Source organism: Echeneis naucrates, chromosome 9 (assembly GCF_900963305.1).
Source record: "Echeneis naucrates chromosome 9, fEcheNa1.1, whole genome shotgun sequence".
Lineage (NCBI taxonomy): Eukaryota > Metazoa > Chordata > Actinopteri > Carangiformes > Echeneidae > Echeneis > Echeneis naucrates.
Window position 1 is genome coordinate 8,837,320 of NC_042519.1, and position 27,005 is coordinate 8,864,324.

At 39.7% G+C, this 27,005-nt stretch overlaps 1 protein-coding gene across 2 annotated transcripts; it reads right to left on the reverse strand.

The window, feature by feature from the left end:
• Nucleotides 1–2,529: 2,529 nt before the first annotated feature.
• antxr1a (ANTXR cell adhesion molecule 1a) lies at nt 2,530–25,292 on the reverse strand. Of its 2 annotated transcripts, XM_029510296.1 has the most exons (19): nt 24,800–25,292; nt 21,923–21,994; nt 21,739–21,810; nt 21,135–21,216; nt 20,921–20,954; nt 20,152–20,231; nt 19,470–19,538; nt 18,806–18,886; nt 17,896–17,956; nt 17,662–17,760; nt 14,250–14,319; nt 14,071–14,149; nt 13,661–13,756; nt 12,120–12,161; nt 9,466–9,561; nt 9,037–9,204; nt 8,136–8,216; nt 3,667–3,826; nt 2,530–3,513 (listed from the first exon to the last, which is right to left on the reverse strand). In XM_029510296.1, exons 1-19 carry the CDS (start codon nt 24,955–24,957, stop codon nt 3,401–3,403), a joined length of 1,713 nt encoding a protein of 570 aa, XP_029366156.1. In that variant the 5' UTR covers nt 24,958–25,292; the 3' UTR covers nt 2,530–3,400. The 2 variants fall into 2 exon arrangements, with proteins under 2 accessions (XP_029366156.1, XP_029366155.1); XM_029510295.1 differs by having other exon boundaries at nt 2,530–3,826.
• Nucleotides 25,293–27,005: the final 1,713 nt, after the last annotated feature.

The following is a 27,005-nucleotide window of genomic DNA, read 5'->3' on the forward strand; positions in this document are numbered from 1 at the left end:
GACCTCTTTGGTTAGATACTTTATTATTTATGGCAGTCAGTAAATGATAAATGAATCCATATTTGTCCTCAATATAGTGTTACAACAGACACGGACCTTCAAGTTAAAGGCCCACCCACCCCTTCTATATGAGAGCAAGACATCCAAAAACCCAAAGAGACACAAACCATTCACAGATGACACATCTGCATGTAGTTGTTCTGGATCTCTCTGTTGCAGTTTTGAATCTCTTTATGGTCATTTTGCAACTGCCTCTGATCATTTTTGTGTCTCATTTTATTTATTTTGCATTGTTTGTAGCCATTTTGTCGTCAGCCACTTCAAACAGGGCACAGGGTCGCAGTGACAATCTGGAGCGCCTGGACATGAGCCTGGCAGGCACACTAAAGCTCAGAGTGGGTTTCTCCTCTGACAGGGCACTGGGAATCAAACCAAAGGCTAATCAATGAGCTAAGCTAAAAAGCCAGGTATGATGAGCACAGACAGTGATGTCTGAGGAATTAGTGTCAACAGCTGAATAACATATTACTATTCCATTGTCCTCAAAAAGCAGAAAAACCAACACCATAAACATGGTTGAGACGTTCAGTGACTCATTTTAGCTGATCTGACGTTTGAGGGCCACAAATCAACAGCAATCTTCCACTCAAAGCCTCCATTCGCTCGCTTTTAAATAGTCAGCTTGGCCCTGTACAGTTGTCCATCATGTTCATGTTCATTTAAGGGACAACATTTTCTTGTGAGAACAAATGAAACAGATTTTGATCTATGGACAGTTTCTGAAAAAAGGAAAAAGAAAAAACACCCACTTGAGAAAAAAAAAACATTCACAAATAGCTGAACATCGGTATAAAAGTGTATGGAGCAGCTTCCGGTGTTTGTTATACTACTCATTATGCTTATATTTACTTAATGGGATTATTTTGGAGGAGTGGTCCGGTATTTATGGTTCCATAAGCGAACAGATTTCTATTTGAATATTCAATGACATCAGTGCACAGTGTGACCTTCTATGAAGACCAAGTGCCAGTGAATCTTGGCAAAGCTGGCTTCACTTACAGTACTGACAAAGACTCCAGAATAAATCCCGTGAACTATCAGAAATGATCTCTGAGCTTCAACTTTCATAGTCATTGATTTTTATTGATTTATTGATTTATTTATTTTATAAAATAGGCGAAGTCCTTGTAATATAGTCTGTGATGTGTCGCGTTTACATGCATCTGTGGATTAGACATCTGTGCTGTGATTTAGACCAAAAGGCTTCACTGTAATGAAATATGAAATGTCCTTGCATCTGGTCAACCACATACGATAGAAGCAAACTTCAAACTCTGATCAGTCACTTTCTTGGAAACACTCGCTCACTCGCTATAGCTTATTATTTCACTGTGTCCCATCCCCAAATTATGTCGCAAACCGTTAGCACCGGCATGCCTTTCCTGCAGCCTGTCCACATTTCCTGAGAGTTAGATTGTGTTTCTAATAGTTTCCAAGATAGCTCACTCAGTTTGTGCAAGTGACATAATGCAGCATATGAGCATCTGGATTCACTTAGCCCTGCTCTGCATATTCTTTGCTCTTTTTTCCCCTGTCACAGAGATGGAGCTCTTTGCATTCAGCCGCTCTCCACTGTGTAACCTCAGTGACCCCATCAGCAGTGTGTTGGCCAACTAACTGTTAAAGCAAAGAGGATGAAATAAAAAGTAGTACACCCACTCTTGTAGTTGCAGAGTATCTTGAGATCTTAACATAGTGTCGAATAAGTAGCATGGAAACATTCTGTGGATTTGGGGAGAAGGAGGAGCATAGTGACTGAAGGAAGTATGGGAGTTAACCCAGAAAGCCTTTATAGGTTTTTGATGAAAGCTCAGAGAACAAACTACTGCTCAGCGGCTGTTTTCACCTTGTCAGATGTAAATCCCAATTCTTTACAAGTCAGTAATTGTATCCATATAAAAAAGAAACAGAGACCAATACACTTAGATTGTTTACTTTCCTTTTCAATGAACAGACATAGGTGTCTAACATAGTGTGTGAATATAAAGTTACAAACTGTCTTTCTGATTGTTTGAGATAACCTCACAATCTGTTTTGGATTCTGCAGAGACTCCTCTGATCTCCATTAAATGACATCTTCATATTAACCTCTAATTTGATCTACAATGAACTTAATATGAACCAGGAAATAGCATGCTGTTATTGTGAGCCAAGCTTTGAGGAACTGGAAACACCGCAACCGTGATTACTACTGATACATGTAGTACACTAGTCTCTCTCTCTCTCTCTCTCTCTCTCTCACACACACACACCCACACCCACAGATATCTGAACACACTTGGTTATATCAAAATGATTATTTACATAAATACCCAGCTCCTGCAAAAGCCTGTGGCTGGATGAGCGAGATGATGTGCAAAGCGTTTTCCCTGAAACCTGATGTATTTTTGTCTTGACAGACAAACATATCCTGTACCTATAGCAGTGATTACAGTCAAACCTGTTTATACTGATAGGGTGAGTTTAATGTCTAAATCCCTGTTGTTGTTGTTGTTGTTTTTTGTTTTTTTTTTTAGTTTTTTTCAATGTGCACAAAACATAAGCTCTAGCTGTGAGTCACATTAGGCTGGTTTCATACGGCGTGGAACCCAAAAGTTGCTGCGAGTTCAGTAATGGTTACTGTCTAGTGTTTATCAGCAAAAAATGGTTTATCTAACCACAAAAATAAAAACTCAGGAAATATGATCTATTCAACAAAAGTAGCACAAATAAAAAAAAAAGTGTTTATGTATAAAACAAGGTAAAAAATGTATCAAAAGAATTATTGACACTATTGCATGCAATTGCCCAACATTCAAGAGTACAAAAACAGAGATCTCTTCTGACTCCTCTAAAACATATTTCATCTCTTATCAGGGAAGTTAGGGAATGGTATGCAGACACATTTCAGTATCATAATCAATTGACTGATTGACTGTACTGCTTGTAAGATCCATTGGTACAGACTGGTTAGGATTCATCCAATCTGTTGTGCTCATGGAGGGGACAGCAGGGGCTGTAGCTCAGACGACTGATGAGGCAAATGTTTTTGAGCCGGCCTGCATGACCTCATTTTTCAGGGCAGGTCTGGAAATTCAAGCATTTCAATTCAGCAGAACAATTGCACTGTTGGGCTAGATGTATACAACAGTCACTGTAGACAAATAGCTAAAGACGGCTCCTCGCTGCTCCCCTTCACAAAGCAGAAAGGCCACAGCCTGCTGAGCGATGCATGAGGTGCTCAAATGTCCTTGCTCGCAGGTACAATCAAGGATGGTCAAGTGCTGATCGCTGGTGGTACTCCATGTTGCATCTCTCAAACTTATGGGACTCACTCTCCCCCCCCCCCTCGCCAGAGCTTTTACATGCCAGGGCGCGGCGGTGCGCGTGCAGGTGGAGGGGCTCTCCCTGGTGGAGGTCCCTGTGGGGGTGGAGGCAGTGAGCCAGTTGGGGAGGCAGAGGGTGGAGGGGTGGGTGGGAGCGATGGGGAGGCAGGTATGTGTATGCCGGTCGGAGGAAGAGCCCGGTTTGGGGATGCTGTGTAAGGTGGAGGAGTGATGGGAGGAGAGGGACAGTCAGCGCTGGGAGGAGGTGTTGGTGGCAGCGGTGGAAGGTTGGGGTAGGAATAGGAGGGAGATGATGGAGGGCTGTTTGGGATTGGTGGGAGGGTGCCCTGCGGCGGAGGTGGACACTTGCTGGGGGGATTGTAGATGGGAGATGACTGGTGGCTGTATTGTGGGTAGCGAGGAGAGGGAGACTTGGCTCGAGTGAAGTTCATGCATCTTCCCTGAAATTTAAAAACAGACCTGATTTTAAAGGACATACACTAAAAATAACATCAACACGTTACATGCCTTTTCTGTTTTCCTTACCACGCAGCGGTTTCTAAAGTAAATCTATAAAATGAGAAGGAACATGTCCCTACAATACAGAGCTATTTTCTCATACTCTTAGTGGTGCTTTTGATTATTTTGTGTGAGAGAGAAAAAGTCAGAACCAAATCATTGCTTTATTTTTTTCATATGTAACTAATATTAATAACTAACATTTTTGAGAAGCAAACTTCCTCAGCAAACAAATCATTATTAGACATTGTTATGATGGAAATGTTTAACAAAGGAAATACACAATGACTCATTTTCTGTGACAGTATCTTTACTGTGCAGCTCTGAGTCACCTGACGCTGACTGTCAGCCTGTCCATATGATGCTCTGTCTTGTTGAGATTTCATAAAATCATAAACCCAAAGCAATCAGCTGTTGTCTTCAACACATGTTGAATATAAATAAGTTAACTCTGTGTCTTTTAGCACAGTAAGGATTAATTTGTACAGCTTTGAGTGAAGTTATCTGGAAGATCATGTGAGAGACTGAGACAAGTAGAGCGAGTCTTTATTTCCTCAATTTATCTGCTATTCAAAGAAAACATATTGTGGCAAAAAATTTGTATTTCACATCATTTTCTATTTCATTGGGTTTAAGTTCTGTCACAGAGCAGAAGCAGACCAGCTTTTTCAATGTCAAACCCCATGTAGCTGCAGCTGACTTCATAAACTACCAGGGACACCTGAAGTGTGTAACAGCATGTGGTGCACTGCTGCAACATTCACTTCAGTAGCTAAAGCATTTTTTCTGACATGCTAATGCTAGCTAGCTAGCTTAAACTACAAGGGTCACGGGTAAATAAGCTTGAGATGCAAAAAAAGGAATCACTGCAAAAACAGAAAAGCATTTCAATTTAGATCTATTTAATAATAATGCAATAATAATAATAATAATAGCTTTTTTTTAATTCTCAGTACATCTTTTAAAATGTTGTTTTCTATAATGGAAGAAATGACTCCTGGGGAAAATGACGTTTGCTTGTAGACCTTTGCTGTTCTTGCTTTGCTTTCTTCTTCTTATCTCTTTGACAAAACGCACAACCTGCCTGCCTTCTGAGAGTTGAATTACGAGAAAAATTAGATGAGATACTACCACGTTACTGTTTTCTGTGACAATCTGACCAATCGTGACAGCAGATGGTGCTCGGACTGACTAACTGTAGCCTGTATAGAAACACAACCACAATCTACATATGATCAACATCCTCAATCAATTTTTGGATCCTTTTCCTCAGAGTTAATTATATGTATGCCCCACTCAGATGGACAAGTTTGCCTGCCTTCGCTCACCCCAATCTAAACCAAAGTGATGTCATGCAAGAGAGACTATCATATTCCAGAAACAAGCTACACCCTTGGAGCAGCTGCACTCAGGGATCAGGGAGTTGCAGTGAACTGATAAGGACAGACAGCTCTGCTCTTGTTACCTCTGGGGCGAAATGACCTCTGAGAAAGAAAGAAACAAAATAATGCATTTAAAACATCTGACATTGATGGAATGAGAAATTTAAACCTTTTTCTTTTCATTACTTTGGTTCTTGATGGCAAGTAATTGCAACGAATCTTTGTATCTCTGGGATTTGTTCACTGTATCATAGTTGCAGGAACTGGAGAAAACGTTTTTTTTAGATGTTGAGTCTTATCTCCACTGTTGTGTTCTGTGTTTGATTCCTTTGGAAGACTGAAGTATCACCTCTCACCTATATTCATTTAAATCAAATCAAAATCAAATCAGTTTTATTTATATAGCGCCAAATCATAACAAAGTTACATTAAGGCACTTTACATAAAGAGCAGGTGTAGACCAAACTCTTTATAGAATTATTTAAAGAGACCCAACGGATCGCCTATAACTTTAGGGGAAGTTATAAAAACAAGGCTTTGACACAACTCTCCTAATTGTGAGCAAAACAAGCTTGTTTACTGTAAATCATCAAGGATAGCAGACCCAAGCTTTTTTCCAGCATACTAATAAACCATGTTTTCTAGTGAGGGAGAGTCACACTACACACTAATTACAGAGCGGTGCATAACATAACCTGTATATAATTACAGCGGTGAGGTAGGGGGAACTAGTCCACTTTAAAGATTGGTTCATCTCTAGCATTCCCCAAATCTAGTTCCCCATGTCTGAACAAATTATCCTGGCTATCTATTAAATCAGAATCAAGCTGAACTGCATTTTACTTGAAGGCAAACTGGCCTTGCTGACTGATTATCAAATCTGGTTCATAAAATCAATCTGAAAGCATGCCAAAGTCATAACTCTTCGTGTTCTTCATTATCTCACAGAATGTGAGGCTTTTTTGCCTCTTCCATGGGCCCCATCCATCTTCACAGGCATAAAACTATTTCTTTTCTTTCCATCTCTGCTCATCAGCGTTGTTTAACTCTTTTCTGTATCCTGGAACTTACTCATCAGAATTAATTTTTGAGAGGTATCCTCGTCTGGGAGCATGACCTCTATTCTCTCCCTCTTCTGCTTGGTCACAGGCCAAAAACTTTTCTGACTGTGGAAAAGGTTGGTATTATTTTTACAGTCAGTGAACTGACTGGTCTGGTAGAGAGTCACAGTGTTTGCATTAAGGTCTCATTATTTGGACACAGGGCTTAGTTGTTTTCTGTGGAAGGAGAGCTGTAACGGCTTTTCTGGAAACATTCACAGATTTCATAAGGCTAAGCTTTGACTGACGATTTTGCCCCTAAGTGTGATCAGAAGCAAAACTAACCATTTCTAATTTGTTTATGTCCAAAGAGAAAGAGTATGCCTCCTTATATAAAAATACAGATAAGGAAATATATAATATTTTTATCGGTGGATAAGTGTCCCTCAAGAATTGGTACATTTGGGGTAAAAACTATAAAGGTCCATCAAGATGATGCTTTCTAAAATGGGCCACACATGATAAAGATATTATTTTGGAGGGGGTCTCTGCAATGATTAGAATTTGGGCAATACACTAAATAAGCCACGTATTCTGCTAATTTTCAGTCTCAGGGTGTAATCGCTGTGCATTTTTACACAGCATTATCCAAATAACAGGCTGCACATAAATCTGCCCTGTTGCTGTAGATATTTTATCAACAAAGTCTAGAAATATTTGGGGATGATAGATACTAATACAGACTGTTTCCAACTCCCACAGTATCTATGTTCAGCTTCAGCTGTTAATGTGAGAAACTTTAACAGAAGACAAATTACTCTGTAAACTGAAAGGAAATCACTAAACACGTTTGTTTGTTTGACACTGTGCTTGAATCATGAACTCCCATAATATTCAATGATAACATTCAAATACTACAATGCAGCTATTTGGTGTTTTCACTGTCTGAAATAATCCTTACCTCAGATAAGATATCTTGCTGCATTGGTATTTACTCATTAATAATCTAACACACTGCAGTTCATATCTTCACAAGGTTAAAATAAACTCCATTTGGGCCAGAGACTGTGCCTCTGTTAACCTTCTCGTCTTGTGTTTTTGTGGATAGAAAGATGGGTGGATGATGGCATGATTACCTGAAGTTTCATCTATCTAATACATATATCAAAGACTTGTCTGGGCAGCTGTGAGTGTTGTGAGAATATTTTCAGCATAATGGATCATAATGAACTGTAGATTACACAAAAAATGAGTAGTAGCCTCAGCTTTAAATGACGCTTCATGTTTGTTCAAATGAATTTACAAATCCTTATAGTATAGATCTTTTCAAACTCAGTTGGCAGTGGATGCTCTTAAATCGAAACAGTTTTCTTTCAGACTCTGGGAAAAATGAAACATTACATAAACTCTTGTGGGTGAGGGATAGCTTTATACAGAATTCCCTCTGATTCTCTTTTTCCAGCACTTGTGGATCCTACAGTCAGACTGAACGTCAGCTGCCAACAACAGAGGTCATCGTATTGTTAACCCCAACTACAGCTGGCCTTTGAGGAATTACATTTGGCTTTACATAATGACTTCACCAGACGTCTTTACGTTGCAGCGCACTGAAGACTAAACCCAAACTCACCACAAGTTTTCCCATGAGTCTCTGTGCACACTTCATCACTTGCAGCTGGTTCAGTGTCTCAGTTTCGTCAGATAGAAAAGAATCTGCCTCTTTGCCAAATGCTAATTTTCTGCCAAATTTACGTCAGCTTACAGAATGTAGGCCGAAGAATAAAAATATGTTTTAATGTCTATCTGTGAGGCTTTTGTGTTGCTCGTACCTTGTCACCTGGATGAGGTCTCATTACAGACACACGGTCATAGCCTTTCCTTAAGAGTACCCACAATGCATCCAGTTTGCTCTATGGAAACAGAGAGAGAAGTCAAGGCATTACTGTTACAGTGATTTTAAATTACAAAGGAAAAAAAATTTCCATTGACGAGAACATGATCAGGTTTCTGGTATCAACCCTTTGAACTCTTACTGCATTACGACAACCAGCATAATCCCATTCCTGCATTCATTTCAAAGTGTCGAAATGAAATAGTTTTGGTTCATTCTGAACTGACTCTTCATAGTTTAAAACACGGCAAATACTTTGAGGATAACAGCAGAAAATGCAGCTGTTTTTCCTCGCAAAACTGCTGGCTGTGCATCCCTGCTCCCTGGAGGTCAGTCCAACAGGAGTCTGGTTTCTATTAGCAATCCCCTGCTGACTGGGAAGGCTTCAGAATGACTCTTTTAACCCCATGCTGGCCCTGCAGGAAGTTAGTGTGTGCCAGTATTCACCTTTTGTATTATTACCTTAGCACTTCTTATGCTGTTTTCATTACCATGCCCTTTAATAAAACTATGAGTTACATATCCTCAAACATGGAGTATATGTGCAGATGTGTGTTATATGCGATATATTTCTTGCTAACAGATAAAAAAAAAAGAAAGAAAATTCTTATTTTGCAATCACCACTGTTTTTCTAAATGAAATTAAAAAAATGTATATTTGTTGGAAAAACGTCAGTGAAATCCTCTGGGATTTGTTATATCTGCTCTGGAACAGACAAAACTCATCATTTCTATATGGTTGCTGTTTTTAGCTATCATCAACGATGAGACTTCAAAGAGCATCTGCAGACCAAACGTGCGCCCCAGACAGTTTTCCCCCTGGCTCCTCATCTTGGTACCTTGATCGGTGAGTACCACTTCCGTGGCCCTGGCGGTTTCTGCATGCCATTGTTGAGAACCCGCATGGGTGGCTGCACGTACTCCTGCTCAGGCATCTTCACTTTGGCATTTTTGGCCTTTTCCAGCTTTGCCCCTTCTTCTGTGGAGCCTTTCTCACCCCAGCGTACCTGATAATAGAGAGCGTCAGATTTATGAGCCTGACAGGCATTGCTTTGTTTTACACCGTTGGTAAATGTGGAAAAAGATGATCAGGTAGGCTCTGAATGACTGCGAATCTGCCTGAGATGCTTCCATGTTAGTGCAGTTAAAGTTGTTTGTCCTTAGGTTTTGTCTTTATAGAGAAACGGTGAACCAGTTACATCCTAGCAGGGTATTGGTTTCTAAATAACACAACAGCTTTAGAGTAGATGATATTTGCTAGATCTCACCTCCATCCTTTTAATTCCTCCAACTCCTCTTCCTCCATAGTAGGAGGCATCTACAGTTGGCCATTTCTTCTTCGGGGCTTCAAAGTCCTCATCATCCTATGAAATGACAGAAAATAGGTGAAATATACAGTCAAATCCATATATATTTTGACATTGAACATACAATTTCCAGTGTTTGACGCTCTGTACAACACCACAGTGGATTTGAAATAAAACAAACAAGAGGTGCTTTAAATGAAGACTTTATCTTTAAATTATGTCCATATCAGGTGAACAGCATACAAATACAACACATTTTATATGTGCCCTCCACCTTTTTATAGGACCAGAAGTAACTGGCCAATTGGCTGCTCAGCTGGTATGTTATTCCCTCATTATTTCATTTACAGAGAGAAGATAAATGGTTAATTTCAAATGTGGTATTTGCATGTGTAATCTGGTGAGGCCAACTCTCCATGTGAAGCTGTGGCTAGCAATGAAACAAGCCACCATTAGGATGAAAAATCAAAACAAACCCATTGGAGTGATAACAAAAACATTAGATGTGGCCAAATGAAGAGTTTGGTGCATTCTTAAAAATAATGGTCACACTGGTGAGCTCAGCAATGCCAAAAACCAGGAAGACCCTGGAAAACAAGTTTGCCGTAGGACAAAAGAATCCTTACATTGAGCAAGAAAAAGCCCTTCACAACAGTTGACCAGGTCAAGAACACCCTCCAGGAGGTAGAAGTATCGTTGTCAAAGTCAACAATTAAGACAAGACTTGACCAGAGTGAATACAGAGGGTTCACCACAAGGCGTAACCTGTTGTTGAACTTCAAAAACAGGAAGGCCAGATTAGGGTTTGCCAAAAAAAATATTGAAAAGAGTCTGTGCAGTTCATGAAGAACATCCTATGGACAGATGAGACAAAGATCAACCTCTACCAGCATGATGAAGAGGGATGGGGAAGGGAAGGAACTGCTCAAGATCCAAAGCATACCACCTCTTTAGTGAGGCAGTGGTGGTGGTAGTGTAATGGTGTGGGCATGTATGGCCGCCAAGGTGACGGCTGAAAAAGCAGCAAGATGAATCCTCAAGTGTTTCAGGCAAAATTATTTGCGTATATTCAGCCAAATGCTTCATGATCCAGATGGAGTTTTTCAAGGGAAAGAAGTGGAATGTTATGTAACGGCCAAGTCAATCGCCTGACCTGAATCCAACTTAGCATGCATTTCACTTTCTGAAGATATAACTGAAGGGGAAATGTCCAAAGAACAAGCAGGAACTGAAGGCAGCTGTATTCGAGGCCTGGCAGAGCATCCGCAGGGATGATACCCAGCATCTAGTCTATGGGTCTATGGGTTCAAGACTTCAGGCTGTCATTGACTGCAAAGGATTTGCAACCAAATATTAAAAGTGTATGTTAGTTTGTCCAATTACTGTTGGTCCTTTAAAAGGTGGAGAGCACATAAAAAATGTGTTGGAGTTTAGCTTAAGCAGTACAGCCATACAGGACAGCATACGACAGGGTGGTTAAATAGTTAGCTTCTACTGGAGTAGGGGCAGCGTAAAATGTTGTATATATTTATACAGATGTTGTTTATATACCTCCCACTGAGCTGCAAACTAAGCACAAAAATTGGTAGATTCATGTTTATTTGTTGGTTTTTTTCTTCGTTATTTTCCATTCCAGATAAACTCTACCCGATAAAAATTCTCAGCTCTCATCACCACCATATCAATATGGTCTATCTGCCCCCCAACTCTAAACCCACCCCTCATTTCTGTCCCCTCTTGTCAGGTCAGAGAACATTACAAAGCCCAAACTTGTGATGTTTCCTTCTATTTAATACACTCTGTCTGGCTCATAATCTAGCACGATGCCAAACGGAGGATCCATGATGAAGTCTGGAAGCTGCGTTTGAGGCCATGATTAGAGTCTTTGTTTGAAATAAGTTCACCAGTTAAACTTGATTTTTGGTTTTATTGCTGTAAATGAATGCAGATGATATGCCCCACAGTTGCATGCTAGCTCTTTGTTATCACATTGTGTGTGTTGATCATTGATTCATTAGTTAGTGCTGAAAATCGCGGGTTCGGTTCCCAGCCTGGGGCCTTTCTGTGTGGCGTTTGCATGTTTGGGTTAACTGGTGACCCTAAATTGTCCGTAGGTCTGACTGTGAGTGTGAGTGGTTGTTGGTCTCTGTGTGTCTCTGTGTGTTGGCCTTGTGAAGGACTGCTGACCTGTCCAGGGTGTACCCTGCTCTCACCCAGACTGAGCTGGGATTGGCCCCAGCACCCCTTATAACCCAGATAAGCAGTAGAAGACAAATGAATGAAGGAATGATTCATGGGAAATAATGTTATTAATCAGTTAAATTTTACATAATATTTCTTAATTCAAGCAGGACCAAGGGGAGGAAAAACAACAGTAACAGTCAGAATTTCATTGTTATTTATAGAGGGCATCGACTCTACATCACACATGATGAATTGCTAAATGAGTGAAACCAGAATTCAAAAAAGAGGCATGAGTGAATGATGCTGAGACTGATGTCTAATAAAATGGTCTGATTGAAATCGGTTATTACACAACCTAAATACTGGAAGCTGTCTACAGCTTTATTTTGAGTCATCAGAAACAGAACCAGTAATGATGGTGCTGCGCCTACCGAGCTCTCGTCGACAACAGGCGGTGGGGGTTCATGGATGATCTGTAGGGGGAATGAATATAAGATCAGAAGACATAAACACATATATCACAGGGGCTTTGTTTTTTTTGTTTTTTTTATGTGCATGTCAGATATGTAGACCTCTGTCAAATGTGTGCAGCAAGATGGTTACACAACAACACATGGCTGAGGAATTGTTTTTTTCCTTCTTACAAGAGCGATGCACTGACCTAGAAATCTGCTGTCCAGATTTTTTTGGCCTGAGGTTGTTGATTAGGAGAAGTAAGAGGAGTGAGGAGGAGAGGAGAGACAGCCTCATAATTCAGCTCAGATTTTCTGTACAGTGTACTTTCATCCATTTAAAGTTATAGTTTTTGTTTTTCTATTTATCAGATTTGAACTCTCAATCCATGCTGAATATGAGACACAGATTGCGCACACACAGCATGTACAGTACGGTCTATGTCCTCCACCGTCTCCCATTTCCTTTTTGTTCAGTACCATATCCCCATATAACCCGTCAGTGTGTTTCACCAGTGCAATGAAGACATTAACTGCACTCGGCAAATCAAGAAATCCCAAATCTTGTTGTAATTTTCCTTCGTGCTCCTCCAAACCCTGGAACATTAAATGATTCCCCATGGTAACCTATAGTCACTTTCCTAAACAGACTCGCTGCACACACTTCAATTTGCAATGAAATGGACAAGAACAGAGAAAGTAAAGGGAGAGACGGCCATGTTGTAAAAGCTGACATCTCTCTCTGGCAATTCTCAGCCCTCCTGTTTCCAGCTCTGGAAACATTGGAGTGGATTTTAAGGGGACACTCCACTTTTCATTTGAAAGGAGAAATACATATTACTGAGAGCATCTGGGAACAGTAGATTTTAAAAGATTGTGATGCTGGCAATTTTACTAAATCGTGGCATGATCATGTTTTTTCTAGATGGATTTCTTCTTTTTACTGTATCAAGGGGAATCACTAATATATATATATATATATATATATATATGTCATTTATTACTTTATCATTTGTTTAGTCATTTATTTATTTTCATTCCTTTTAATTCCTGGTGAGTTATCTTGTTTCTACAAACTTCATAGTAACAGAGAAATTACCCCAAAACATTCAGTGGGTGTTTTTCCCACACAAACTGGAAATGAAAAATTTTCCGAGCTATTATTGTTAGAGGATTTTTTTAAATCTTGCAGGAACATACTAAGTGAGCACTGAGAGCTGAGACTTGGAGGTCACTTGCCATGACCTTTGGAGATGCAGATTATTTTAACAGCGGCAAAATTACTTGAACATACGTTCACCCAGTAGCCTTCAAGTTTCAACTGCAGAGTCAAAAGAGCCATACAACCTGACTGACTCGAAGATTGTAACCTTCTTACCATTGGAGTGTTGCTTGAGTTAATAAGACAAGATAGATCTGGAAACGACCTAAAATTTGAGGAAGAGTTGACCAGTGGCTGTCCATCTGTAAAACCGCAAAATGTGCACGCTATAATTGCGTTAGTGTTTTAGAACACTCACCACAGTACAGCAGAGAGGCCAGAACCACCAGAGAAGAGCCAAGACCAGGAGCAGCATCAGGATGAGCAGAGCTATGGCCAGAATGGTCCCATCAGACTGTAACAGAGACATGTAAACATAGACATGTAGTGCAATGAACCTGTGTAAACCACTTCTGTAGGAAAGAAGCTCTTTTGGTCTTATCTTCCATGGAATCACCACTTAAATAAAGACTCATTATGCAATTCCTAATTCATTTACATCAGTCACACAGACTTTGTATTTCACTGTTTGGATTAGTTTTAGTGTTTGGATTAGTTTAACTGGCTAGTTGTCTGTTCTTCATGCAATATTTCTTCTCCTGGAGTGCACCATGACCTTAAAAGAGTCTAGCATCAAAGCTAAATGATAGTCCATTGTACTCTACTCACACAGCTCACTGTCGTAATGGTGACTGAGCTTGAGATGAAGCTGAGACCTTCGTTCATACTGACATAAAGGTTTGCTGCCCTGGAACAGAAGAATAAAAATGTCTCCGCTGTCATTTATGCAGCGTCTTAGAAAAACAGACTAGATGGTGTCATGTGAAACCGAATAAGTAACGACTTACATCCCCTCATCTTCAAGCACTGGCGCAGGGCAGAGAAGATATGTATCTTCCACAATCAAAGGCTTCACCACTGGAGCAGAAGGGATCATTTTCAAAAAAAAAAAGAAGAAAAAAGCAAACATCAGCGAAACATCCAAGTCTTATGTTAATAGTCAGTAAAAGTCACTGACACAGAAAGCTCTGATCCACAATCATGACCTGAATAACTTTTAAGTTTGGGTCATTGTTTAGCCAGTTTACAGAGAGACTGACTTTACTAACTTTGATTATCACCACATGACTTCATTTTAATTCAATAACTGTTGGGCTTAGTGAGAAAGGGAATCCGCATTTACAGGAGTTGATGTCGATCACTTCACTCAATTAACATCTGAGATGATAGTTTCACAAAGGAAAAGAAACAACAAAAATGCTTTGTTGTCTGTTGTATCAAGACATCTGCATCCTCCCCAGACACATAATTATAAACTATTTCCCTATAGCGTTTGTTTTTCAGGCATTATCTAGGTCTTCTTCTCATCCAGCTGGCTGTTAGGAAAGTGACTCCAACAAGCATTGTCGCCCAAACCCGTCTGTTTATCCTGGCAGAAGGAGAGCATACCCCAGAACTGAGCAAATGGACACAATCAACTGCATCGGTTGCGACTGTTCTTCCGCTGAAACGTTAAGCATGGGAAGTCAGTCAGTACTGAGATACAACTCAGGGCCAACACAAACTGGGCCAGATATGGTCACACTCGGAGTTCCCACCTCACCCCCACAATGGCCTCACACTATTAAACTAGGACAAAACTGAAGACAGGTCTGGTAAAGAGCTCAGATTCTCTGACATCTGTAGATTTTGAAGTCCCCTGGGTAGAAAGTTAAAAGGTAGTGGAAAATATCCCTGGTCCATGTCATGCTGTTTTGTTGCACTGTTTAATTCCCAGGGGTTTGTGTCTCACTGTGCCGACACTTGTTTAGATGTTCAGCCTTAACCAGTAAAATGAGTTGGATTTATTGTTTCAGGTGATGTCCAGTCTTTTAAAGGCTATTCTCCTGGACTGATGCCCAACAAATTCAATCTATATTTACTTGAGGTATTTCAGCCTACCACATTTTTTTTAAATCAAACTTATTTCATACTATATTTTAAACAATAGCAATATTTTTGGGGAAGTTAGAAATTTTTCTCTGTTGTTGTATTGGAGTTTGAGGAGAACATAACCGCCTTATGTATCTATAGTCCAGCAGCTGTATCCAGGTGATAGTTAGATTAGTTCAGCATAAAGATTTATTATAAGTCTTTATAATAAAAATCTCCCCCCGGCCAACTTTAAAACTCAATAATACTTTTTATTATGTGTGTATTTAATGATATAAAAATCTTCCACTTAATACATGTTCATTTATTAGCGGATGCTAGACAGATTTACTCACTTTCTTAAGGTCAAGTTCAATGTTCCTCCCAGTTTCCAGTCTTCATGATGAACTAAAATAAACTGGAACTCCTTATCTGTCATACAGACATGTCACTTTTATGGATTTTCTTATATAACCTTTGGTGATGAGGCAAAAAAAAGGCATATTTAGCAGGTATGCCTTGTCTCATAATTCAAACAGTTTGGTTTTCTCCATTGCAGGGTTTGTGGCCAAAACAATAGACAGCTCAGATCAGGACCTGCCAAATCCAAACGCGCCTGAATGTATTTACTGCTACTTTTTCCTGGCGACATAAATTCAAACATCGATTCATCTGCTCTACACATGTCAGTTACATATTTTTGCTTTCCTCTTCACCACTTTGCCACATTTGAAAAGTATACAGAGGGTTAGAGGGGGAGAGTCAATGTGGGCAAAGTAAATATGTATTATAAAAGAAATGTGTTTTAATCTGGACTGTAGGTCTTATCTCCAGGCGAGCTAACTGTGCTTTAATAGTTTTCACTGAAAGTTCGCCCCCAAGTTCCAGAGAATTCTGTGTAAACAAGCTGGAGAAGTGAATCAATCTGGAGGAAGAGGGTACCGGTATATTGGACTGACATAAGGAGATAATTTTACTCAAATTGTTTCCATGTCCACTGTTTGTCTACAGAAAACAGTGTCTTGTGTCATGCTGAAATGAAATAAGGAATGATTTAGAAGGATTGCTAACTTGTGATTAATGCTGAAAAGGCTTTTTTTTTTTTTCTTTGTTATAAGAATTTGAATTAAAGAGCAAGATGCCCTCTTATTAAAGCAAGCAAAACAGGGTTAGGGTTAGAAATGAGTGCTGCATGTGTACTTTATTATATATTATATATGTCTATTATGGTATAGTACACAACAGTGTGGAGCCAGACGGTCTCCTTAGGGTGGCTGGGTCAATGCCAGCTCTGACTTTAGGGTGACAGAAATGAGAACCATTTCGGATCTTTTCTGCAGGGTTACATGATGTTGTTTCTCGATTCTTAGAAAAGATTAATTTCAAATGTCCCCCTTAAAGAAAAAGTACCATTTTACTTATTTTGATTCAGATAACAATTATTCTTCCAATTGAATAAGATTATTAATAGAAACAACTGGTAAGCAGCAGTGCTGTGCCATCTATCACAGCACTATGGGGAAATCTTCATAGTATTACACGCTTGATATTTATCATGCACCCTCACGTGGCTTGTCAACTGTTTTACAACAACAAACCAGCCATAAACATCAGCACACTCTCTGGCTGTGCTGTTTTGTCACAGTTTTTTGCTCCCCTTTCTAAGCAAGAATGATAAATGCTTCCACATAAGAAAGGAAAATGAGCAGCTGTAGCCACCCCTACTGCTGCAGCAATTTATTTATTCCAAATTTGATTCAGTAAGACAGAGGGATGCACTGCTATGAGGTTCAAAAAGAAACATGGCTTTTTATCACTGCTACATCAGCAGTGTAGACAGCTTGTGCCTGGACTCTGCTGAATATCTTGCTCAGTAATTAGACCAGTGCCTCCTGTGGTATGCAGGGTAGGAAGTGTGTTTAACAGCTTGATAGTAAGTTACTACTGAAGACCATGGAGAAACTGTATCCCTGAGGCCTTTTCCTTCCCTCCACCTTGTGTGTGGTACCTTTTCTGGCATTTGTTAATGCGGTACCATTGTACAGTGTGCTTTTTAAAACAAGAGCCATGATATCTGTAACACCAGCATGGCTGTAAGCTTCATCAAAGTGGATTCCAGCTGTGTTGCTCATTTGGTGTTTGGTGTATGGGAAGTGTAGTGAAAATAGATCTTATAATGGCCTGTTCCCTGAGGTGGGCCAGCTGTTTTTATCCTAAACTGAGCGATGAGCTTTTAGTCACTGTGTTGTGTGTGACAAGTTACAGCACTAGCTTCCTTCAGGAACAGAGCATGCACACACAGCTAATCGGGGGGGCTGTTTTAGTTTAACACATAGAAAAGTTACTCACTTCTAGTGAGGGTGTCATTGATTCGGAAGCTGCACAAGACTTTGTCGACGTTTCGGGCGTGAAGGAATCCATTTCCTCTCACCACCACTTGGAAAGACTCTGGTCGAAAAGAAGAGAAGCAGAGAAATCAGCTAAACATTTTTTAATTTTGTGCTTCCTATGAGGAGCAGCTGAGGATTTCATTGTTGAGTGTTTTAAAGAGGATGAAAGGGATAACAGTTTTCCTTTCCTGACCTCCTGCACAGATGCTGGAGGGCTCTGCTGCCAAGATCTCAATACATGACTTCTTCAGGATCTGACGAGAGGAGCACAAAGTGTAAACCATTCAGCTGTACATGTTTGTGTAGCCTTCTTAACCACAAAAGGAGACTTTGAAAAACAGTCTCATTTTATGGTTTCCTGACCATTTAGGGATAATATTTTGGCAGTTATTTGGTAACGTGTTGGTCTATTCCGGATTGTAGGAATAAGTTTAAACCACAGTCATGACTTTAATACGCCTCTTCATAACCCTGACATCACTGGGGTCTCTTGGATTAAAGTTTCCATAATTCTCAGGTGCCGCCTGTAGATGAAGCTCTGCTTTCCAGGAACATGCCCGGCTATAACCCTGAAGAGGAAGAATACTCATTCATGAACCACTGCCTCCCTCGCATGAGCAAGAAGCAACAGTTCTTATTTTGCTGATAATTTGCTCCAGATGGCAATCAGCTGCATGACCTTTAGCTCCTCTCCATAAAGTTTGTACCCCAGTGACAACAGCCCCCTCCATGACAAATTGTTTTTCAATTCTTGAGTTATTGGGCACAAACGTTTAAGGTGGGTCTTAAAAGATAGAAACAGCGTATTTTAATCATGTTTGGCTTAAACCATTTATTAAAAGCAGGGAACTCAGAGTCACAGCAAGTTTTCTTGGAATTCAGTCTCTGGCTCTGTGGATGGAATAACTTAATATGCCTTAAACCTATTTTGTCTTCAGCTGTGTGTTATTTTGTCATTAATTGATCAGACCAAAGAAGAAGTGACAGGTAATATTACATTAAGACTATTCGGATAATTTCCTTTCCTCTGTAATTCAATCTAAATTGTAGTTGGTGCGATGTGAAGATGTTTGTGGGCAGAGCTGAAATGAGACAATACTTACCGAATCGATGACCCCTTGCAAAGCTTCAAATCCATCATTTACAGGGAAGACATGATCCTTGCTATCAGCAATCTTTGCCAGCTACAGAGAAGGCACATTATTAGATTCACAAGTCAGAGTTACAATAATTCATTCATGACTTCTTTTCAGTCCCTGATGCCCAGATGTGAAATAGACCAGGCAGAATCAGCATTTTATTAAACCGGAGCAGTCCATATGAACACAATTCACATAATTATGTAACTTCTTTCAGTGGACAAACAAAACAATTTTTATACCACTGATTGGGGGCTTTTTGACACACTTGGCAATTATTCAGATAATAATGACTTGATACCTGATATAAGTTGATTGGAAATATGAAATTTCTCTCCAATCACGTGTGTCTGAAGCCCAAAGGCTAGCACGTGTGTGATAGTTATACAAACAGTTTAAACTGTTTTTGTAACTGAAATGACAGTGTTGACGTTGTACTGAACTGACTGTGGTTGGGATTTAAAGCTCTTTATAGCTTAAAAGATCAGTTTCTGTGTTTGTGAAATACAGTTTTGATTTGAAACGCTTCAAATTTACAATCTTATTATCCATTTCACTCTCTGAGGCCCAGATGTCATTAGATATTAAGTTAAAGATGATGGCTTAATTAAAAAAAAAAACAATGCACCTGTGTCTCATTGAAGTCCTTCACCCCCACACAGTAAACTGAGGCACCAAGGCTTCGGGAACGGTTAGCCTGTCAGGTATGCACACACATTCATAGGAAAAACAGAAAGAAGCTGAACACCTGGGTTCAATTACAGTTCTTCATTTCACAACATCATTCAAAACATGGAGAAAACAGGCTTGTGTTTGCCTGACCTTCAAAAACATCTCAGAACAAGTTGGGCAACACCATGATCCTGTTGAATATTATTCCAACATCATGTGACAACAGAAATGTCACAAGATGCCTCAATACCAAACAGACCACATGAGCCAAATGTTTAATTTCCAAGAATCTGGACACTAAATGCCAACGTATGGGGCCTCCCACAGGTACCAAGCTACAGTAAATATTCGCCCCATATGTCTGAGGGCACTCAGCCCTGGCTGGTAGTGCCTGAGTGGTGGGGGAACCAAATAAAACATTAAATCACAGTGCAGATGTGGAGATGACAACTGGGTTTAAGATGGATAACTATGGCAGCTGCTATACCCCCATTTCTCCCCATCTAAACAGGATCAAAGTGGTGAAGTAGTCTATAGGTGTATGGAAGTGTTTGATCTGATCTATCACGTGCCCTGTTAGATGGCTCAGCTGGTTGTGATTTGTCTGACCCATTTAACCTTTTTTTCAGGTCTCCCACCTCTCGCTCTGCGTAGTAGAAAAGATCCTCATGCAGCTCTCCATCTGTCAGAGCAATGATAACACTGGCAGTGCGATAACCTGCAGACAGAAAGAATTGGGTCTGTCCTGCTCACTTAATTTATTCTCCTGTCCTTGGCAAACAACCAGGCGTCAGTGTTATTATTATCCGACAAATATCGTTTTATTTATTGTTGAAGAATTTACCGCACCTCCCAGTCAGAATAAAACAATGTTTGGTTTGTTAAACTTTAAAATGATACAAAGTCTGCTACTCTGCTTTACACACACTTAATGTGAGCTTTATGAGGTGCTCCAATACAACTGTTCTGCCATTTAGTCGACTTTTATGGTGCATTTTATATGTAGGTTGAAATAACTGTTGTTGATCTGAGTTTACAGTTAGTGATTCATTTGGACTTAGCTGCATTGAATTGAGAAAAAAAATAATTCTAAGCACAATAAGGCACAGTATCACTTTTATCTATAACCTCAATAATAAATAAGTGATATAGTTTATACTGTATATGCTTTGAGAAAACATTGTAAAAACATTGTGGAAGAAAGACATATAGATAGAAGTTATGGCAGGCCGGCACCAGTAGATTAGAACAGGTGTCAATGGGTGTATTTCAATTAACTGTAAGCAATAGAGACAATGTTTTCCACTTTGGTTGTTTCATGGGAATAATTTATTGAGGTACAGTAACTGGGGAAAAACGCTCTATTTCTCAATGTCCTTGAAAAAATGTGCAGTATAAAAGCATTACCTTCAGTATTCCCATAGTATATCTGCTCACTGGCCTGTGAAAAAAAAGAAAAACTGCAGTGAAACAGTAGATCATCTATCGGGTACCATGTTATAAACCCCTGCTCCAATGCAACAGTCATTCAGTGCTCTGGACCGAGTGGTGCTGTGTCCTTAAGAGACTCTGGAAGTAAAGCAGATTTCAGTTTGCAGCAGGACATGGAGAGGGTGCTCACCCTCAGGATGCCCTCATGCATGAATGTGTCTCCCCCTGGAAGGACCCTCTGGAGCTCCTCCAGACCTTTCCGAATGCGCTCCCTGAGCAAAAGTACAGGGGCAGATTAATCCACACTCGCCTATAATCAAACTGAAAATATTCTGTGGGATTCATCTGTGGACATACTTTTGACTGAAAACAGACACTGTGAGGCATGGTAATAGAATTATACTTCTCATAAGGTCAGCATTTGCAGAAAATAGCAGTACAGTGCAACCAGTGAACAAACTGAAACAGCTTTAGTGTGTATTGGATTATTATTATCAGTATTATCAGGCGAACAGTGGATCAGTGAAGAAAATCTGTGGCTGCTGAGGAAAGAATAGGCACATGAGCTGCCCACAATGTGTCAAAAACCACATGAAGTAGTCGAGCAGACAGAAGACACCATAGACAGATCACAGTGAGGGAAAGTATCTGTCTGGAATCTCTTCATGGTCATAAAAAAGGAGTGGGATCATAACTGTGTGTGACCTTTGGCCAAATCTGGTATTATACTCATTCCTATTGGCTGGAAGATTGAAAAGTCTAGAATTAAAAGTAATGAGGGGATCTGCACCCACCTGTCTTCTGTCAGGCTCATTAAGATTCTTCCCTCGGTGGAGAACACAATGAAGGACATCCGCAACTGTGGACTGAGGCAAAGAGAAAAATGCACTGTATTAGATTAGTATTTATTTCTTGTTTTATGTTTTCTCACAGACGAATGAGGACACAAATGATTTTTTGATTATTATTTTTTTTTACCTTATGAATTTATGAGCTAAATGTTCAACAAAGTGGTAGATTTCGGTCCAGTGATTCTGCACACTTCCAGATCTGAGAGAGAAGAGAAATTAATGTGAGTCTGTTTCAACCAACAATATGACTCCACCCTCATCCCCCCACCCCCATGTATTACTGTTTGACTGCTGTAAAATTAACAATGGACATTTGAAAGATCCCTGCAGTTTGCACAGTAGTGAAGGTCTCGTAGACATAAAATGCTATAAATAATGCACCTATTTGGGGTCATTGTGTGTCCCCTTAGCTTTTGGGTTTCAACAGAATCAGAGGTGAACAGAATTTGCTGCATAAGTGGATAATCTATGTATCACAGCTTGTTTACTCTGAGAAGTAGCAGTGATGTTGTCCTCATTCATTCAATCATTCTTCTTCTCACATTGGATGAGGGCGGGGTCACCCTGGACAGGTCACCAGTCCATCACAGGACCAACACACAGAGACAGACAGAGACCAACAACCACTCACACTCACTCTCAGACCTATGGACGATGTAGAGTCAGCAGTTAAGCCAAACATGATGTCTTTGGATGGTGGGAAGAAAACCCTTGCAGGCACAGGGAGAACATTCAAACTCTAAACATAAAGAATCAAACCTAAAACTTTCTTATTGTGGGGCAACAGCGCTAACCTCTATATTGCCATGGTGCCCAATGTTGTCCTCAGATAAAGGTTATTATCTTTAGAAAACGTACCTTTAATTATATCAATGTTGTGTTGTCAAATGAATGCATCTTTGTTAAGCCTTCATACAAGCAGCTCTATGACTGCAAAGATGTGGATGTTAATCATCTTGTCCTCATTTCCCTCTTTTCTAATGAAATTAAATCTAAGTTGTTTTTGCTTCTGTGAGCTATTCTTATTTTTCCTTGCTATTTTTATTGGACTTTATAGCAGCAGCCATAAAGTCTTGTTCTGCTGTTCCAAGAATATAAAGATTAAATTGAGTTAAGGAGTTAACATCTGTCTCTTCATCTAATTATCAAGGTATAGATGTCCATGTGCAGTCTTGTCTGATTATTATTGATCAAATAGTAGATCAGTTAGTGAGCTTGTATGTAAAAGTATTGATGCTTATCAAAAATTCCTTTCATGTGATCTATATTTTTGTAACCCAACAACCCAGTGAAACATTTCTCAAAACGATTATTTTTCCTTTGTTACTATGACACAAGTCCCAGCACAAACAGCGGCGCCAACAGGCAGAAACACTGGAACATCTGGTGCTCATGGAGAAAGGGCAGAGTAGACATGTAGAAGAGAGAGAAGAGGAGAAGAGGCATCAGGCAGACACTGCACGAGTACAGTGAAGGTAAGTGGAGGACAAACAAGCGAAGTCCCAACAATAAATGCTGTCAGGTCATGCACTGAATCTAAATTTGTGTTGTAAAAAGATGACTTACGCTAACTGTTATTCACTGTTACACACAGTTGCCTAATTTCCCCTCAGAGGAACAGTTTTGTGCCTGCAGTTGGCAATGATATGAAACTGTATAACACCTGGAAAATCCATTAGCATCACTAGAGGAAGAGACTCATCATGAAGCAACAAAGTCAGTGTCACAGCACACTACAATCCACCAACTCTGTCTTCCAGATAAGAAAGAGTCTGAATTCGTTGTTGACCTAGTTGGAAAACACTTTTGGCTCATGGGAAAGACATAGTAATAAAAGCAGGCTGTTTTAAAACAGGTTTGAAGAAAAAGAGATGTCATAATGTAAATACTCTGACGCAGTCCAAAGACAACAGTCTGTTGGCTAACAGTGCCAGAGCAGCTGCGTGCTTTCCCTATAAGTGTTACTCTGGAAAAGTCAGGTAAACACTCACATGTGACATTTGGCATTTATTTGAACTATTTCCGCTTGACTGACTTTGCTGAAGAGAAGTTGAAATGGAGGTTTTGCTTAAAAATGCAAAAGCAACTTCAATAAGTGTACAATAAGAAGTTGTATTTAGTGCCTAATCAAAAATGTTATTAATTGAATTCATTGTTACAGCTTTGATTAGCTTTCACCCATGTTGCATGACTAGAGGCAAACGAGAGATCACCAAAAACCAGGTTAGATAAACATGGAAACTGTTTCTAAATGAAAACTATATTTAGTTGACTTTGCCGGCAAGCCAAACATCCTGTGTCCTACTTAAGATAGACAAACTATGTGAAAACTCCTAGAAGATGAGAAAACATGAATGATGCAGAGGCTCCATACAATTACTGCCCAGTAATTCTGGGTGTAAAAAAAAAACTGCCTACATGGTGTAATGTTATTTAAAGTGGGTGAACCAAACAAAAGTCAAGAGCAGTAACTGTTATAATCTGTGCAGCCTGCAGCAGACTGATGGATGGGGGAACACCTAACACACCACTAATTGTTACCATCTGTGGAAATATGTCAAGCTGAAACGTAGCTCAAGGTTTATCAGAGGAGCAGTGTGCCCATCATACTGCTGCATGACACAACACAAGAGGGCATCTTGATAAAAGAAATGGTGATGACATCATGAAAACATTTTGACAGACAATGACTTGCATGGTAAAAAAAACCCCCACAAATTTACTATTAAATGATGCATATTTACTATGTGCATTAATGCTTTTGTGGCTATGTGTAAAGTATTACATCAAGATACCTTGGCAAGGCTGTCAGCAGAGAGAGGGAGCAGGAGTATTAACAGGAGATATATACAATGCAGGAAATCAAAACTACAAAATTAGAAATTGTTCTAATTCAACAGACTGTCCTGAGAAAATTTCTCATAGATTTTTAACTGGCTTTCACTTGTCAACACAAACCCTTCATGATCATCATCCCCTCCAACAGTGTGTCAGGTTAACTCACTTGTCCAAAACAAAGTAGAGATCAAAGCCTCCGAAGCATGAAGACGATCCAGCCTGTCTTCTGTCCTGGTGTAGTCCAGCATTAGCCGCAGTAACAACAACCAGCATAGCACCAAAAATCACTGCAAACCAGGAGTCTCTACTCCAGGATGAACACATTATTCCAGCTGCAAGAAAAATCTCCTACAGATGACACAGCAAACAAAAACCACTTCCAATTTAAGAAAAATGTTGATTGAAGAAGTTAATCCTTCTTGCAGAATCTTCTTTCAATCCTGCACATGAGTTTCAGTGCTAAAAAAAAAAGCAATAATCCAAAGGAAGGCAAGGAGTGCAACTCAACAACTGAAGGTGAAGGAAGAGAGAAAGCATGAGTTTTTCTTATTTGGGTCTCACTGTTGTTGTTGTTGTTGTTGTTGGGACGCTCTCATCACTGGGTCCAACACAGTTAACAGAAAGATGAAAGCTTTCTTTAGGTTAATGATGAGGTAACGCAACAGATTCATAGAGCATTTGCAAAACTCCTCTTGTATTTTCAATTCTCTCTCTCTCTCTCTCTCTCTCTTGCTCGCTGAAATGAAATAAAGACAATAAAGACAATACAGTGGAAATACCAGAATACACTTGCTTGCCTTGCCACCTAGCGGTGGAATAGGGCTGGTGCTCGATGGTAAACCAGTGGCCCATGAGAAACATGAACTCAGTGACCCAGAATGCAGGGAAAAGTATTGTGAAGTCTCATGGTGGAGAAACTGTGTTCAGGAGGGGCTGACTCATCTCAACCTTCAATGTTCTAGCTGTTAGCTTGTTTTGTAACCCGATGAATCTGCTTGCTTGCCTTCAGAGCTGTAACCGCCAGGGCCCTGAAGATTGTGGGAAGTTCAACTAGTTATTAAGTGCAACAGTTCACATACTTTTCCCACTTTGACAGGTTATGATTGTTTGTGTGCTGTTAGCGTGAACTTGTCGTTTTGGAAATGTTGTTTTAGGAGAAGAATTCTGAACATTTTATGACCATGACCATTCTTTTTTTTATTATACTTTTGCACTAACATTTTGACTGTTGTATATGTTTTAAGGTGAGACCAACAAAAATACTCCAGTTTTGAACATCATGTCATGTCCTTTCCCCAACTTTTACAAATGTGTATGAGGTGCCTGTGACAGTGTCACCTGACTGAGTCACCTTTGTCATCACACATTAGATTTTTCATACTTTGAGAAGCATCTTCCAGAACTTCTGAAAACATTAGACAAGTAGGACAGTACAAATCTAGTCCTAATGACAAAGGATCTTCATTTGTCCCTTCACCATGGTTTGTGTTTTTCTGTTGCAGAAATGATCTTTTCTCCCACACATAAAGAATGAGGCATGAAGAAATTTAAGATTTATTAATTCACTCATTCATATGAAATCATATTATCAATCATTTTAAAGGATCTTTGTGTATTTTCTAATTTATTCACTTCCCCACTGCAGATAAAAATGGACATTCAACTGTTGGGTCATCCTTCTTGTGCACCTTGTATACACAAGCCTTTGAGTCAAACACAGACACACAGTCTGTAGGGATCTCTCTGGGGATGTAATATCTGCAATCACACAGTCAACAGTAAAACCATGAATAACCAGAAATTATTTTCTTTACATTTGCATACTATAATGTTTTGATCTGTAAACTTACGCAGAGCAACATTCATCACAAGTACAGTCCATACATTCACTGTTTCTCCATGACGATCCTACTGCATGCCATGTGTTATCAACTTCATCCGTACAGTGTGTCATGCCTTTAGGCGAAAAAGAGGTTGTAAATAAGTATGCAAGCTCCAAATATCCCGCCATCATAAGTGGGACTGAATATAAAGTAAGACTGTGTGGGTGAGGATGTGTGTGTTTTATCCCACCAAAGATCGGACTTCTACGCTGACAAAAAGCGTTTGTAAGTGAGGGAAGACTGCAGAGCAGCAACACCAGAGCCAAACGTTTCTTCAGGGAAACAAAGAACACTCACTTTTTTTCTTTCTTTTAACAATACTCATTTCTGATGTGTACTGTGAAAGGCTTATTAAATTGCTGTAAATATCATAAGCAATTTAAGCAAGCAATAGTTAGTAAAGTTTGCTATAAGCATGGGCTGGACTGTTCCTGAACATCCTCATGAAGAAACAGATTTTATTTCCCTTTTTGTTGTTCATTTTATTTA